The sequence below is a fragment of the Vicugna pacos genome, chromosome 28 (assembly GCF_048564905.1).
Source record: "Vicugna pacos chromosome 28, VicPac4, whole genome shotgun sequence".
NCBI lineage: Eukaryota > Metazoa > Chordata > Mammalia > Artiodactyla > Camelidae > Vicugna > Vicugna pacos.
In genome coordinates, this window is record NC_133014.1 from 832393 (window position 1) to 847304 (window position 14912).

At 60.7% G+C, this 14912-nt stretch overlaps 2 protein-coding genes across 6 annotated transcripts in view; both read right to left on the reverse strand.

Moving 5' to 3' along the window:
- The window catches only part of LOC140690092 (uncharacterized), an 80773-nt gene extending 80427 nt beyond the window's left edge, over positions 1-346 (reverse strand). Inside the window, exon 1 of one of the 2 annotated variants that reach the window (XR_012065268.1) lies at positions 72-308. The gene's annotated coding sequence lies outside the window, so the exon portion shown is untranslated. Of the gene's footprint in view, positions 1-71 lie in introns of both variants that reach the window. The other variant, XM_072951623.1, reaches the window with a different exon arrangement.
- Positions 347-678: 332 nt separating this feature from the next.
- The window catches only part of LOC140690079 (uncharacterized), a 40607-nt gene continuing 26373 nt past the window's right edge, over positions 679-14912 (reverse strand). For 3 of the 4 annotated variants that reach the window (XM_072951599.1, XM_072951601.1, XM_072951600.1), the window contains one exon: positions 679-1642. In XM_072951599.1, the coding sequence (XP_072807700.1) occupies positions 894-1642 (749 nt within the window). In that variant the 3' untranslated portion in view covers positions 679-893. Of the gene's footprint in view, positions 1643-3354; positions 3464-14912 lie in introns of those variants that run through there. The other variant, XM_072951602.1, reaches the window with a different exon arrangement.

Genomic DNA, 14912 nt, shown 5'->3' on the forward strand with positions numbered 1-14912 from the left:
GGGGGTCCTGCCTCAAGCAAGAGCAGGCTGAGGAAGGGTCAGAGGCCTGGGGGGCCGATCACATCACCAACCTGGGTCCAAGCGGGCTGGCTGGGATGTGGAGAACCGGGGCAGGGCCCTGCTGCCCGAGGTGGCGCCCATGCCCTAGGGTGTGTCTCTTGCCTCCCGGGTGACTGAGATGACCAAGGTCCCAGTCTGATCAGGCAGCAGACGGTCGAGTGGGGCAGAAGCAGGAGTGGTCCTGGCCAGGCAGGGCTCTGAGACCTCCGGGCCGGGCCGGCTGCCGGTCACTGTCATTGCAGAGCCAGACACCGCAGGATCCGGGGAACCAGGACACTCATGCCAGCTCCCCAAGTGAGGGGCTGGTGTGCCACACTGTGGAAGGCCAGCACAGGCTCCGGAAGAGTCTGGGTATGAAGGGCTCCCCACCACCACGGCCTCCTGCCCAGACGTCGCCCAGGTCTCTCCCCAGAATCTTGCCCAGGGCTGAGGGGCAGCTCAGCACCCCCGGCTCTGACCTGGAGCACCGGGCCCACCACCCGGGGATTCAGGTAGAGGGCCAGGAGCCCCCCGAAGCACAGCCCAAAGGTGAGAAGGGCAGGGCCGGTGCGGGTGTGTAGGTGAGGGAGGGCGGAGGGCTGGGCCACACAGGGAGGCATTCCCAAAGTCTGCTGTTGGGACCAGAACAAAGACGGGCCTCAGACCACCTGTCTGGAAGAATTCAGTCACAGAACAAGTGCCTGTGGGCACTTGCTCGGTGGGAGCTGTCTGCAAAGCTCTGGGAAGATTTCTGTCCTTGAAAAGGCATGTGGAAAGGGAGCCACGTGGGTACCTTTTTCCAGGTTGTGCCTGAGCACAACCACTAGACTTAAAGCTCTCTCCACGTCCAACAGTTACAGGTCCAGAGCAGGCAGGGGCAGGGGAAGACGCCAGAGAACCAAAACAGGACCACCAGGGTCCAGCAGGAGACCGCGAACTCCCTCCAGCTGCTCCTGCTGAACATGAAGATCCTGCTGCTCCAACTGCATATGAAGAGCCTGCCATTCCTGCTGATCTAGCTGCTCCTGAAGAGCCCGCCGTTCCTGCTGATCTAGCCGCTCCTGAAGAGCCCACGGCTCCTGAAGAGCCTGCCATTCCTGAAGAGCCCGCCGCTCCTGAAGCGCCTGCCGTTCCTGCTGATCTAGACACTCCTGAAGAGCCCGCCATTCCTGCTGATCTAGCCGCTCCTGAAGAACCTGCCGTTCCTGCTGATCTAGCCGATCCTGAAGAGCCTGCCTCTCCTGAAGAGCCTGCCTCTCCTGCTGATCTAGCCGATCCTGAAGAGCCCACGGCTCCTGAAGAGCCTGCCATTCTTGAAGAGCCCGCCGCTCCTGAAGCGCCTGCCGTTCCTGCTGATCTAGACACTCCTGAAGAGCCCGCCATTCCTGCTGATCTAGCCGCTCCTGAAGAACCTGCCGTTCCTGCTGATCTAGCCGATCCTGAAGAGCCTGCAGCTCCTGAAGAGCCTGCCGCTCCTGCTGATCTTGCCACTCCTGAAGAGCCTGCAGCTCCTGGTGATCTTGCCACTCCTGAAGAGCCTGCTGCTCCTGCTGATCTTGCTGCTCCTGAGAAGCCTGCAGTTCCTGCACCTGCACCTGGGCCGCTGGGCAGTGGAGAACCATTTTAGGCATCATCACCCACTAGGGCTGTGCCCCTCTGCACCCTCCTACACCTTCTCCAAAATCCCACCATAAATCCCCTCCCCTACCCGAAGTTGACTTCACTACCCCTGAATTTGCTTTTGTTTTGTTTTTCTTTAGTTTAGTTTATTTGTTTTACATCATTTATGGCATCCTATATTTTTCAATTTTCCACCTCCTTTAATAAAATACAGATTTTTTTCCCTTTTAAATTGTGCATTTCAGGAACATTAAGTGCATTCCCATGCTGTCCGACCATCACTATCATGTAGTTTTATGCTCTTTACGCTATTTATGCCTGTGAAGTACATCCCACCACGGCCTCAAACCCCTCCTCTGGACACTGCTGGGCATGCACACTCCTGGGCCTGCACACTCCTGGATCTGTACACTCCTGGGCCTTCCCTGGCATGGGCCTTCTCTGGCCCTGGCTTGCACACTACTGGGCCTGCACACTCCTGGATTGCACACTCATGGGCCTGCACACTCCAGGACATGCACAATCTTGAGCCTGAACACACCTGGACCTGTATACTCCTGATGTTGCACACTCCTGGGCCTGAACACTACTGGGCCCGCACACTGCTCGAACTGCACACTCATGGGTCTGCACACAACAGGACCTGCACAATCTTGGGCATTAACACACCATGGCCTGTATACACCTGATTCTGTACACTCCAGGGCCTGAAAAATGCTGGGCCTCACAGCCCTGGGCATGCATACTCCTGGGTCTGCACACTCCAGGGTCTGTACCCTCCTGGGCCTGCCATGGCCTGGGCCTGCACATACCTGGGCCTGCACACTCCTGGGCCTGCACAATGTTGGGCCTGCACACACCTGGGCCTGTATACTCCTGGACCTGCACACTCCTGTGACTGATCCCTACTGTGTCAGCACACTCCTGGGCCTGTACACTCCTGGGCCTGCCCCCAATTCGGCCGGCCCTCTCCTGGACCTGCACACTCCTGGCCTGCACACTCCAGGGCCTGCGCTCTCCTAGGCCTGCACGCTTCTGGGTCTGCACCAACCTGGGCTTGCACACTCTTCTCTCTGCACACTCCTGGGCCTAAACAATCCTGGGCCTGCACACTCCTGGGCCTGCACACACCTGGGCCTGTACACTCCTGGGCCTACACACACACACAGGCCTGTACACTCCAGGCCAGCACAATCGTGTGCCTCCTCCCTCCTGTGTGTGCACACTACTGGGCCTGCACACTCCTGGATTGCACACTCATGGGCCTGCACACTCCAGGACTTGCACAATCTTGAGCCTGAACACACCTGGGCCTGTATACTCCTGATTTTGCACACTCCTGGGCCTGAACACTGCTGGGCCTGCACAGCCCTAGGCCTGTACAATTCTGGGCCTGCACACTCCTGTCTCTGCACACTCCGGAGTCTGTACACGCCTGGGCCTGCACACTTCTGGACCTGCACTCTACTTGGCCTGCACACTACTGGGCCTGCTCCCTCCTTTGCCTGCACACTCCTGGGCATGCACACTCCTGGGCCTGCACACTCCTGGGCCTGCCCTGTCCCTGGCACCAGCCTCCTTCACCCCAACGGTGCCACTCACACGGCTGCGGCGTCTAGCCAGGAGCCCCCAACCGAAACCCCTCCCGAGGGACCCCCTTGCCGGCCCGCAGGGAAGCAGCGGGGCTCCTCTTACCTGCGAGGCGGAGACGTAGTCCAGCTGCAGTCTGACGTCCAGCTGCCGGGCGTGCAGGGCCAGCTTGCATGAGGGCAGCAGGATGGCCGTGATCGGCTGGAAGCTGCCCCCGGAGCCACTACCGCCCCTTGGGGAAGAAGAGGAGGAAAATCCACGTCAGTGCCAAGAACACAGGACCCGTCCACAGAGGGCCCCTCAGGTGTGACAACCCCAGAGGCGCCCGCAGCCGACCTGGGCTGAGAGCCACTTTTCTCGCGGAAGCTCAAGGACCTATGCTGAGCCTCCCTCTCCCTCCCTAAAGAGGGAAAACCCAGAGGTTTTCTAACTTTGCACTCACTGTCCATGTATCAGCCATGTCTAGTTTACCTCTCCAGCAGGGCAGACCCCCTCCCTGCCTTCCCCACCCTCTGCAGGCGGCTCTCGGGGGCCGGAGGGGCGCCCTTCCTCCCTGAGGCCAGCCCTGCTGGGGCAGCAGGTGTAACAGAAAAGACCAAATCTGACTGCCTATTAGATCTGTTCTTTTTCCTTTAACCCTCTGCTGTTTTCCAGGCTGTCTTACCAGCTCTGCCCCTTTTGTAAAACAATGTTGCCTTCAGCCTGAAATTGACAGCAGAGCCTGTTCTCAAGGCTCTCAGCCTTCAGGATAAGAGCTCTTTTCCTCTCCTATACACACAACAAGCTGCAGAACAGAAAGTAACATTTGTTTTGTTAGAGGCTTTACAGGGGCCCCATGAGCTGACCCACAACTGCAAAAACAAAGAATTCCTGCACCAAGGACTTTGCACCAACCACCCACAACCCCTCTCCTTTCGAGTGTAAAAGGAGCCTGAAGTCTCACTCGGAGAAGGTGGCTCTCCAGGACATTAGCCTGCCATCTTCTCGGTCAGCTGCCTTTCCAAATAAACTCACTATTCTTTACCCCGACACCGCGTCTCCCGATTTCTTGGCCTGTCGTGCGACTTGCGGAATGAGTGTGGACTTGGAAACACAGGGAAGGAAAGCCAAGTCAGGACTCTCACCCTCTGCCTCTGCTCAGAATACCACCAAGGGGTTGCTGGGACAGTGGACGGAAAACTGAGGCTGCAACACGACCATGAGCACTGGGCCTGGGTGGGAGAGATGGCGGGTGCTGTCCGAAGCGCACCCGGCCTCCTTCCGAGTCACATCACACCCACGTCCCCAGACCCAGGGAGGCCTGGAGCCCCACACAGCAGAGCGCCTCCAAACCTGCAGATGCCCAGTGACCGGTCCACTGTGCACCCTCTGGCGCCCTCCTCCCCGCTCCTCCTCCTTCTGCCCCGCTGGCTCAGCCCTGGTCCCACCACATCCTCACCCAGGGCCAGCACTGCTGCAGGAACACCCTCGGCAGGCCGCCCAGCCTCACGCCCTCAGGTCCGCACACCTGGTTGGTGCAGCTCTGCCCCTTTCCAGCCCTCACCACCGGCTCTCCAACCGCCTGCTCTCCCGGCCTCCGCCCCCAGTCCTAGAGAGCGCCTCCTCTGGTCACGGCATCCTGCCCTCTAGGGTCGACAGGGCCTGCACATTCCTGGGCCTGCACACAACTGGGCCTGCACACTCTTGGACCTGCACACTCCTGGACCTACGCACACCGGGGCCTGCAGGAACCTGGGCCTGTACACTCCCGGGCCGGTTCCGTATTGAATCTGCACACTTCTGGGCCTGCACACTCATGGGCCTGCAAACTCCAGGACATGCACAATCTTGAGCCTGAACACACCTGGGCCTGTATATTCCTGATTTTGCCCAATCCTGGGCCTGAACACTGCTAGGCCTGCACAGCCCTAACCTGTACAGTCCTGGGCCTGCACACCCCTGTCTCTGCACACTCCGGAGTCTGCACACGCCTGGGGCTGCACACTCCTGGGCCTGTACACTCCTGGGCCTACACACTCCTGGGGGTGCTCACTGCTTGGCCTGCACACTCCTGGGCCTGCACATTCGAGGGCCTGTCCTCTCCAGGGCCTGCACACTCCTGGGACTGCAAAAACCTGGGCCTGCATGCTCTGGACCTGCGCACACCTGGGCCTGCACGAACCTGGGCCTGAACACTTCTGGCCCTGCACACTGCTGGGCCTACCTTCCCCTGGGCCCGCACAATCCCTCGTGTGCACACTACTTGGCCTGCACACTCCTGGGACTTCCCTCTAATGGGCCTGCCCCCAAGTCGCCCGGCCCTCTCCTGGACCTGCACACTCTTGGGCCTGCACACTGCTGGTCCTGCTCCCACTTGTGCCTGCACAATCCTGGGCCTACACACTCCAGGGCCTGCCCTCTGCTGGGCCCGCATACTCCTGGGACAGCAGACACCTGGGCCTACACAATCCTGGACCTACGCACACCTGGGACTGCATGAACCTTGGCTTGTACACTCCCAGGCCTTCTCCCACATATGCCCGTACACTCCTAGGCTTGTTCCCATCTGTGCCAGCACATTCCTGGGGCTGCACATGGCTTGGCCTGCACAGCCCTTGGCCTGTACAATCCTGGGCCTACACACTCCTGTCTCTGCACACGCCGGTGTCTGCACACACCTGGGTCTGCAACTCCTGGGCCTGCACACACCGGGTCCTGCCCTCTCCTGGGCCTGCACACACCTGGGACTGCACAGGCCTGGGCCTGCACTCTACTTGGCCTGCACACTGCTGGGCCTGCTCCCTCCTGTGACTGCATATTCCTAGGCAAGCACAGTCTTGGGCCTACACACATCTGGCCCTGCCCTATCCCAGGCCAGCCCACACCTCGGCCGACCCTCTCATGAACCTGCACACTCCTGGGCCTTCCCTCTCCTGGGCCTTCCCCCAATTCGGCCGGCCCTCTCCTGGACCTGTACACTCCTGGCCTGCACACTTCTAGGGCTTGCGCTCTCTTTGGCCTGCACACTCCTGGGTCTGCACCCACCTGGGCTTGCACACCCTTCTCTCTGCACACTCCTGGGCCTGCACACTCCTGGGCCTGCACACTCCTGGGCCTGCACATCCCATAGCCTGCACACACCTGGGCCTGTACACTCCTGGGCCTACACACACACACAGGCCTGTACACTCCTGGCCAGCACACTCGTGTGCCTCCTCCCTCCTGTGTGTGCACACTCCTGGGCCTGCACACTGCTAACCTTGAACACTCCTGCACCTGTTCCATCCTGTGATTGCACACTGCTGTGCCGACACACTCCCGGGCCTGTACAGTCCTGGGCCTAACCTGGCCTGGGCCTGCACCCTCCTTGTCCTGCGCACTCCTATGTCTGCACACTCCTGGGCCTGCACACTGCTGGGCCCGCACAATCCATCGTGTGCACACTCCAGGGCCTGCACACTCCTGGGCCTTCCCTCTCCTGGGCCTGCTCCCCATTTGGCCGGCCCTCTCCTGGGCCTGCGCACACCTGGGTCTGCACGAACCTGGGCCTGTACCCTACTGGGCCTGCACACTCTTGTACCTGCTCACACCTGTGACTGCATACTCCTCGGCCTACAAACTCCTGGTCCTGCACACTCCTTGGCCTGCCCCATTTGGCCCTGCCCTCTCCTGTGACGGCCCTCACCGGTCCTGCACACTCCTGGGCCTGAACTTGACTGGTCCTGCACACTCTTGGGCCTGCACACTTCTGGCCCTGCACACTCCTGGGCCTGCCTTCTCCTGGGCCCACACAATCCCTCGTCTGCACACTCCTGGGTCTGCACGCTTCTGGGCCTTCCCTCTCCTGGGCCTGCCCCAAATTCGGCCGGCCCTCTCCTGGACCTGTATATTCCTGGGCCTTCACACTACTGGGCCTGCTCCCACTTGTGCCTGCACACACCTGGGGCTTCACATTCCTCGGCCTGCTCCCTCCTGTGCCTGCACAGTCCTGCGCATGCACACTCCTGGGCCTGCACACTCCTGGATCTGTACACTCCTGGGCCTTCCCTGGCAATGGCCTTCTCTGGCCTGGGATCGCACACTACTGGGCCCGCAAACTCCTGGATTGCACACTCATGGGCCTGCACACTCCACAGGCACAATCTTGAGCCTGAACACACTTGGGCCTGTTTACTCCTGATTTTGCACACTCCTGGGCCGGAACACTGCTGGGCCTGCACAGCCCTAGGCCTGTACATTCCTGGACCTGCACACCCCTGTCTCTGCACACTCCGGAGTCTGCACACGCCTGGGCCTGCACACTCCTGGGCCTGTACACTCCCGGGCCTCCACAAACACGGGCCTGTACACTCCTGGCCAGCACACCCGTGTGCCTCCTCCCTCCTGTGTGTGCACACTCCTGGGCCTGCACACTGCTGGCCTTGAACACTCCTGCACCTGTTCCCTCCTGAGATTGCACACTGCTGTGCCGACACACTCCCGGGCCTGTACACTCCTGGGCCTACCCTGGCCTGGGCCTGCACCCTCCTTGTCCTGCACACTCCTCTGTCTGCACACTCCTAGGCCTGAACACTTCTGGCCCTGCACACTGCTGGGCCTAACTTCTCCTGGGCCCACACATTCCCTCATGTGCACACTCCTTGGCCTGCACACTCCTGGGACTTCCCCCTAATGGGCCTGCCCCCAATTCGCCCGACCCTCGCCTGGACCTGCACACTCTTGGGCCTGCATACTACTGGTCCTGCTCCCACTTGTGCCTGCACAATCCTGGGCCTACACACTCCAGGGCCTGCCCTCTGCTGGGCCCGCATACTCCTGGGACAGCAGACACATGGGCCTACACAACCCTGGACCTACGCACACCAGGGCCTGCGTCAACCTTGGCTTGTACACTCCCGGGCCTTCTACCACATATGCCTGTACACTCCTAGGCTTGTTCCCATCTCTGCCGGCACATTCCTGGGGCTGCACATGGCTTGGCCTGCACAGTCCTTTGCCTGTACAATCCTGGGCCTACACACTCCTGTCTCTGCACACTCCGGTGTCTGCACACACCTGGGCCTGCAACTCCTGGGCCTGCAGGCACCGGGGCCTGCCCTATCTGGGCCTGTACACACCTGGGACTACACATGCCTGGGCATGTACACTCATAGACCTGCAAACAACTGGGCCTGGACACTGCTGGGATAGCACACTCCTGGGCCTGTACACTCCTGGACCTGCAATGGTCTGGGCCTGCACCCTCCTTGGCCTGCACACTCCTCTGTCTGCACATTCTTGGGCCTGCATACTTCTTGCCCTGCACATTGCAGGGCCTGACTTATCCTGGGCCCTCACAATCCCTCGTGTGCACACCCATGGGCCTGCCCTCTCCTGGGCCTGCACAATCCTGGAACTGCATACACCTGGGCCTGCACACTCCTGGACCTGCGCACACATGGACCTGCCCTGTCCTGGGCCCGCACAATCCCTTGTGTGCACACTCCTGGGCTTGCACTCTCCTAGGCCTGTACACTCCTGGGCATGCACACCCCTGTCTGCACACTCCGGTGTCTGCAAACTCCAGGGCCTGCGCACACATGGGCCGGTACACTCCTGGGACAGCACACACCAGGGCCTACACACTCCTGGACCTGTGCACACCTGGGCCGGCATTAACCTGGGCTTGTACAATCCTGGGCTTGCTCCCATCTATGCCTGCCTAACCCTAGGCCTGTTCCCACATGTCCCGGCACACTCCTGGGGCGGAACGCTGGAAGGCCTGCACAGCCCTGGGCATATACACTCCTGGGCCTGCACACTCCTGTCTCTGCACACACCGGTGTCTTCACACACCTGGGCCTGCACACTCCTGGACCTGCGCACACCTGGGCCTGCATGATCCTGGGCATGTACACACCTGGGCCTGCACACTCTTTTACCTGCTCCCTCCTGTGACTGCATACTCCTGGGCCTGCAAACTTCAGGTCCTGCACAATCCTGGCACTGCCCAATTTGTCCCTGCCCTCTGCTGTGATGGCCCTCACCTGTCCTGCACACTCCTGGGCCTTAACACTACTGGCCCTGCACACTCTTGGGCATGCACACTTCTGGCCCTGCACACTCCTGGGCCTGCCTTCTCCTGGGCCTGCCCGCAACTCGGCCGGCCCTCCCCTGGACCCACATACTCTTGGGCCTGCACACTACTGGGACTGCTCCCACTTGTGCCTGCACACACCTGGGTCTGCTCACTACTCGGTCTGCTCCCTCCTGTGACTGCATACTGCTGGGCAAGCACAGTCTTCGGCATACACACCCCTGGCCCTGCCGTATCCCAGGCCAGCGCCCCCTCGTCCGACACTCTCACAAGCCTGCACACTCCTGGGACTGCACAATACAGGGCCTGTACGCATCTATCCCTACACACTCCTAGGCCTGCAAACTCCTGGGTATCCTCCCTCCTGTACCTACACACTCCTGGGCCTGCACAATCCAGGGCCTGCAGACTCCTGGGACTGCACACACCAGGGCCTGCACTCTCCTGGACCTCTGCACAACAGGGCCTGCACGAACATCGGCCTATTAACTCCTGGGCTTGCACACTCTGTACCTACACACTCCTGGGCCTGCACATTCCAGGGCATGCCCTCTCCTGGGCCTGCACACTCCAAGGACTGCACACACCTGAGCCTGCTCACTCCTGTGACTGCATACTCCTCGGCCTACAAACTCCTGGTCCTGCACACCGCTTGGCCTGCCCCATTTGGCCCTGCCCTCTCCTGTGATGGCCCTCACCTTTCCTGCACACTCCAGGGCCTGAACACTACTGGCCCTGCACACTCCAGGGCCTGCCTTCACCTGGGCCCACACAATCCCTCATCTGCACACCCCTGGCCTGCACTCTTCTGGGCCTTCCCTCTCCTGGGCCTGCCCCCAATTCGGCCAGCCCTCTCCTGGACCTGTACATTCTTGGGCCTTCACACTCCTTATTCGGCTCCCTCCTGTGCCTGCACACTCCTGGGCATGCACAATCCTGGACCTGCACACTCCTGGATCTGTACACTCCTGGGCCTTCCCTGGCATGGGCCTTCTCTGGCCTGGGCTTGCACACTACTGGGCCCACACACTCATGGATTGCACAGTCATGGGCTTGCACACTCCAGGACATGCACAACCTTGAGCCTGAACACACCTGGGCCTGTGTACTCCTGATTTTGCACACTCCTGGGCCTGAACACTGCTGGGCCTGCACAGCCCTAGGCCTGTACAAACCTGGGCCTGCACACTCCTGTCTCTGCACACTCCGGAGTCTGCACACGCCTGGGCCTGCACACTCCTGGGCCTGTGCACTCATGGGCCTGCACCCTCCTTGGCCTGCACAATGCTTTGTCTGCACACTCCTGGGCCTGCACACTCCTGGGCCTGCAAACTTCAGGACCTGCACACTCCTGGGACAGCAGACACCTGGGCCTTCACACTCCTGGACCTGCGCACACTTGGGCCTGCATGAACCTGGGCTTGTACACTCCTGGGTCTGCTCCCATGTATGCCTGCACACTCCTAGCCCTGTTCCCACCTGTGCCGGCACACTCCTGGGCCTGCACACACCTGTCTCTGCACACTCCAGTGTCTTCACACTCCTGGGCCTGCACACTCGTGTGCCGTCACACTTCTGGGACAAAACACTTGTGCGCCTACACACTCCTGGCCCTGCACACTCCTGAGACTGGACACTCCTGGTCCTGTCCTGGCCTGGGCCTGGACACTAATGGCCATGCACACTCCTGTACCTGCGCAAACCTGGGCCTCCACGAACCTAGGACTGTACACTCCTGGGCCTGCAAAGTTCAGTACCTGCTCACTCCTTAACCTGCTCTCTCCTGTGACTACATACCCCTGGGCCTGCAATCTCCTAGTCCTGCACGCTCCTGGGCCTTTACACTACAGGCCCTGCACACTGTTGGGCCTGCACACTTCTGGCCCTGCACACTCCTGGGCCTGCCCTCTCCTGGGCCCGCACAATCCCTCATGTGCACACTCCTGGGCCTGCACACTCCTGCGCCTTCCCTCTCCTGGGCCTGCCCCCAATTCGGCCGGCCCTCTCCTGGACCTGCACACTCTTGGGCCTGCACACTACTGGGCCTGCTCCCACTTGTGCTTGCACACACCTGGGACTGCAGACTCCTCGGCCTGCTTCCTCCTGTGCCTACACACTCCTGGGCCTGCCCTGGCCTGGGCCTGCACACTCCTGGAACTGCACCATCCTGGGCCTGCACACTCCTCTGTCTCCACAATCCTGGGACTGCACACTCCTGGGTCTGTATATCCCAGAGCCTGCATACACCTGGGCTGTACACTCCTGTGCCAGTACACTAGTGTGCCTGCTCCCTCCAGTGTCTGCACATTCCTGGGCCTGCACAGTCCTGGGTATGCACACCCTTTAGCCTGCACACTCCTGGGCCTGTTCCATATTGTGTCTGCACACTCCTGGGTCTGCACGCTCCTGGACCTGCGCACACCTGGGTCTGCACGAACCTGGGCTTCTACCCTACTGGGCCTGCACACTCTTGTACCTGCTCACTCCTGTGACTGCATACTCCTCGGCCTACAAACTCCTGGTCCTGCACACTCCTTGGCCTGCCCCATTTGGCACTGCCCTCTCCTGTGACGGCCCTCACAGGTCCTACACACTCCTGGGCCTGAACATGACTGGCCCTGCACACTCTTGGGCCTGCACACTTCTGCCCTGCACACTCCTGGGCCTGCCTTCTCCTGGGCCCACACAATCCCTCGTCTGCACACTCCTAGACCTGCACGCTTCTGGGCCTTCCCTCTCCTGGGCCTGCCCCCAATTCGGCCGGCCCTCTCCTGGACCTGTTCATTCCTGGGCCTTCACAATACTGGGCCTGCTCACACTTGTGCCTGCACACACCTGGGACTGCACCCTCCTCGGCCTGCTCCCTCCTGTGCCTGCACAGTCCTGCGCATGCACACTCCTGGGCCAGCACAATCCTGGATCTGTACACTCCTGGGCCTTCCCTGGCATGGGCCTTCTCTGGCCCGGGCTTGCACACTACTGGACCCGCACACTCCTTGATTGCACACTCATGGGCCTGCACACTCCAGGACAGGCACAATCTTGAGCCTGAACACACCTGGACCTGTATACTCCTGATGTTGCACACTCCTGGGCCTGAACACTACTGGGCCTGCACACTGCTCGAACTGCACACTCATGGGTCTGCACACAACAGGACCTGCACAATCTTGGGCATTAACACACCTTGGCCTGTATACACCTGATTCTGTACACTCCAGGGCCTGAAAAATGCTGGGCCTCACAGCCCTGGGCATGCATACTCCTGGGTCTGCACACTCCAGGGTCTGTACCCTCCTGGGCCTGCCATGGCCTGGGCCTGCACATACCTGGGCCTGCACACTCCTGGGCCTGCACAATGTTGGGCCTGCACACACCTGGGCCTGTATACTCCTGGACCTGCACACTCCTGTGACTGATCCCTACTGTGTCAGCACACTCCTGGGCCTGTACACTCCTGGGCCTGCCCCCAATTCGGCCGGCCCTCTCCTGGACCTGCACACTCCTGGCCTGCACACTCCAGGGCCTGCGCTCTCCTAGGCCTGCACGCTTCTGGGTCTGCACCAACCTGGGCTTGCACACTCTTCTCTCTGCACACTCCTGGGCCTAAACAATCCTGGGCCTGCACACTCCTGGGCCTGCACACACCTGGGCCTGTACACTCCTGGGCCTACACACACACACAGGCCTGTACACTCCAGGCCAGCACAATCGTGTGCCTCCTCCCTCCTGTGTGTGCACACTACTGGGCCTGCACACTCCTGGATTGCACACTCATGGGCCTGCACACTCCAGGACTTGCACAATCTTGAGCCTGAACACACCTGGGCCTGTATACTCCTGATTTTGCACACTCCTGGGCCTGAACACTGCTGGGCCTGCACAGCCCTAGGCCTGTACAATTCTGGGCCTGCACACTCCTGTCTCTGCACACTCCGGAGTCTGTACACGCCTGGGCCTGCACACTTCTGGACCTGCACTCTACTTGGCCTGCACACTACTGGGCCTGCTCCCTCCTTTGCCTGCACACTCCTGGGCATGCACACTCCTGGGCCTGCACACTCCTGGGCCTGCCCTGTCCCTGGCACCAGCCTCCTTCACCCCAACGGTGCCACTCACACGGCTGCGGCGTCTAGCCAGGAGCCCCCAACCGAAACCCCTCCCGAGGGACCCCCTTGCCGGCCCGCAGGGAAGCAGCGGGGCTCCTCTTACCTGCGAGGCGGAGACGTAGTCCAGCTGCAGTCTGACGTCCAGCTGCCGGGCGTGCAGGGCCAGCTTGCATGAGGGCAGCAGGATGGCCGTGATCGGCTGGAAGCTGCCCCCGGAGCCACTACCGCCCCTTGGGGAAGAAGAGGAGGAAAATCCACGTCAGTGCCAAGAACACAGGACCCGTCCACAGAGGGCCCCTCAGGTGTGACAACCCCAGAGGCGCCCGCAGCCGACCTGGGCTGAGAGCCACTTTTCTCGCGGAAGCTCAAGGACCTATGCTGAGCCTCCCTCTCCCTCCCTAAAGAGGGAAAACCCAGAGGTTTTCTAACTTTGCACTCACTGTCCATGTATCAGCCATGTCTAGTTTACCTCTCCAGCAGGGCAGACCCCCTCCCTGCCTTCCCCACCCTCTGCAGGCGGCTCTCGGGGGCCGGAGGGGCGCCCTTCCTCCCTGAGGCCAGCCCTGCTGGGGCAGCAGGTGTAACAGAAAAGACCAAATCTGACTGCCTATTAGATCTGTTCTTTTTCCTTTAACCCTCTGCTGTTTTCCAGGCTGTCTTACCAGCTCTGCCCCTTTTGTAAAACAATGTTGCCTTCAGCCTGAAATTGACAGCAGAGCCTGTTCTCAAGGCTCTCAGCCTTCAGGATAAGAGCTCTTTTCCTCTCCTATACACACAACAAGCTGCAGAACAGAAAGTAACATTTGTTTTGTTAGAGGCTTTACAGGGGCCCCATGAGCTGACCCACAACTGCAAAAACAAAGAATTCCTGCACCAAGGACTTTGCACCAACCACCCACAACCCCTCTCCTTTCGAGTGTAAAAGGAGCCTGAAGTCTCACTCGGAGAAGGTGGCTCTCCAGGACATTAGCCTGCCATCTTCTCGGTCAGCTGCCTTTCCAAATAAACTCACTATTCTTTACCCCGACACCGCGTCTCCCGATTTCTTGGCCTGTCGTGCGACTTGCGGAATGAGTGTGGACTTGGAAACACAGGGAAGGAAAGCCAAGTCAGGACTCTCACCCTCTGCCTCTGCTCAGAATACCACCAAGGGGTTGCTGGGACAGTGGACGGAAAACTGAGGCTGCAACACGACCATGAGCACTGGGCCTGGGTGGGAGAGATGGCGGGTGCTGTCCGAAGCGCACCCGGCCTCCTTCCGAGTCACATCACACCCACGTCCCCAGACCCAGGGAGGCCTGGAGCCCCACACAGCAGAGCGCCTCCAAACCTGCAGATGCCCAGTGACCGGTCCACTGTGCACCCTCTGGCGCCCTCCTCCCCGCTCCTCCTCCTTCTGCCCCGCTGGCTCAGCCCTGGTCCCACCACATCCTCACCCAGGGCCAGCACTGCTGCAGGAACACCCTCGGCAGGCCGCCCAGCCTCACGCCCTCAGGTCC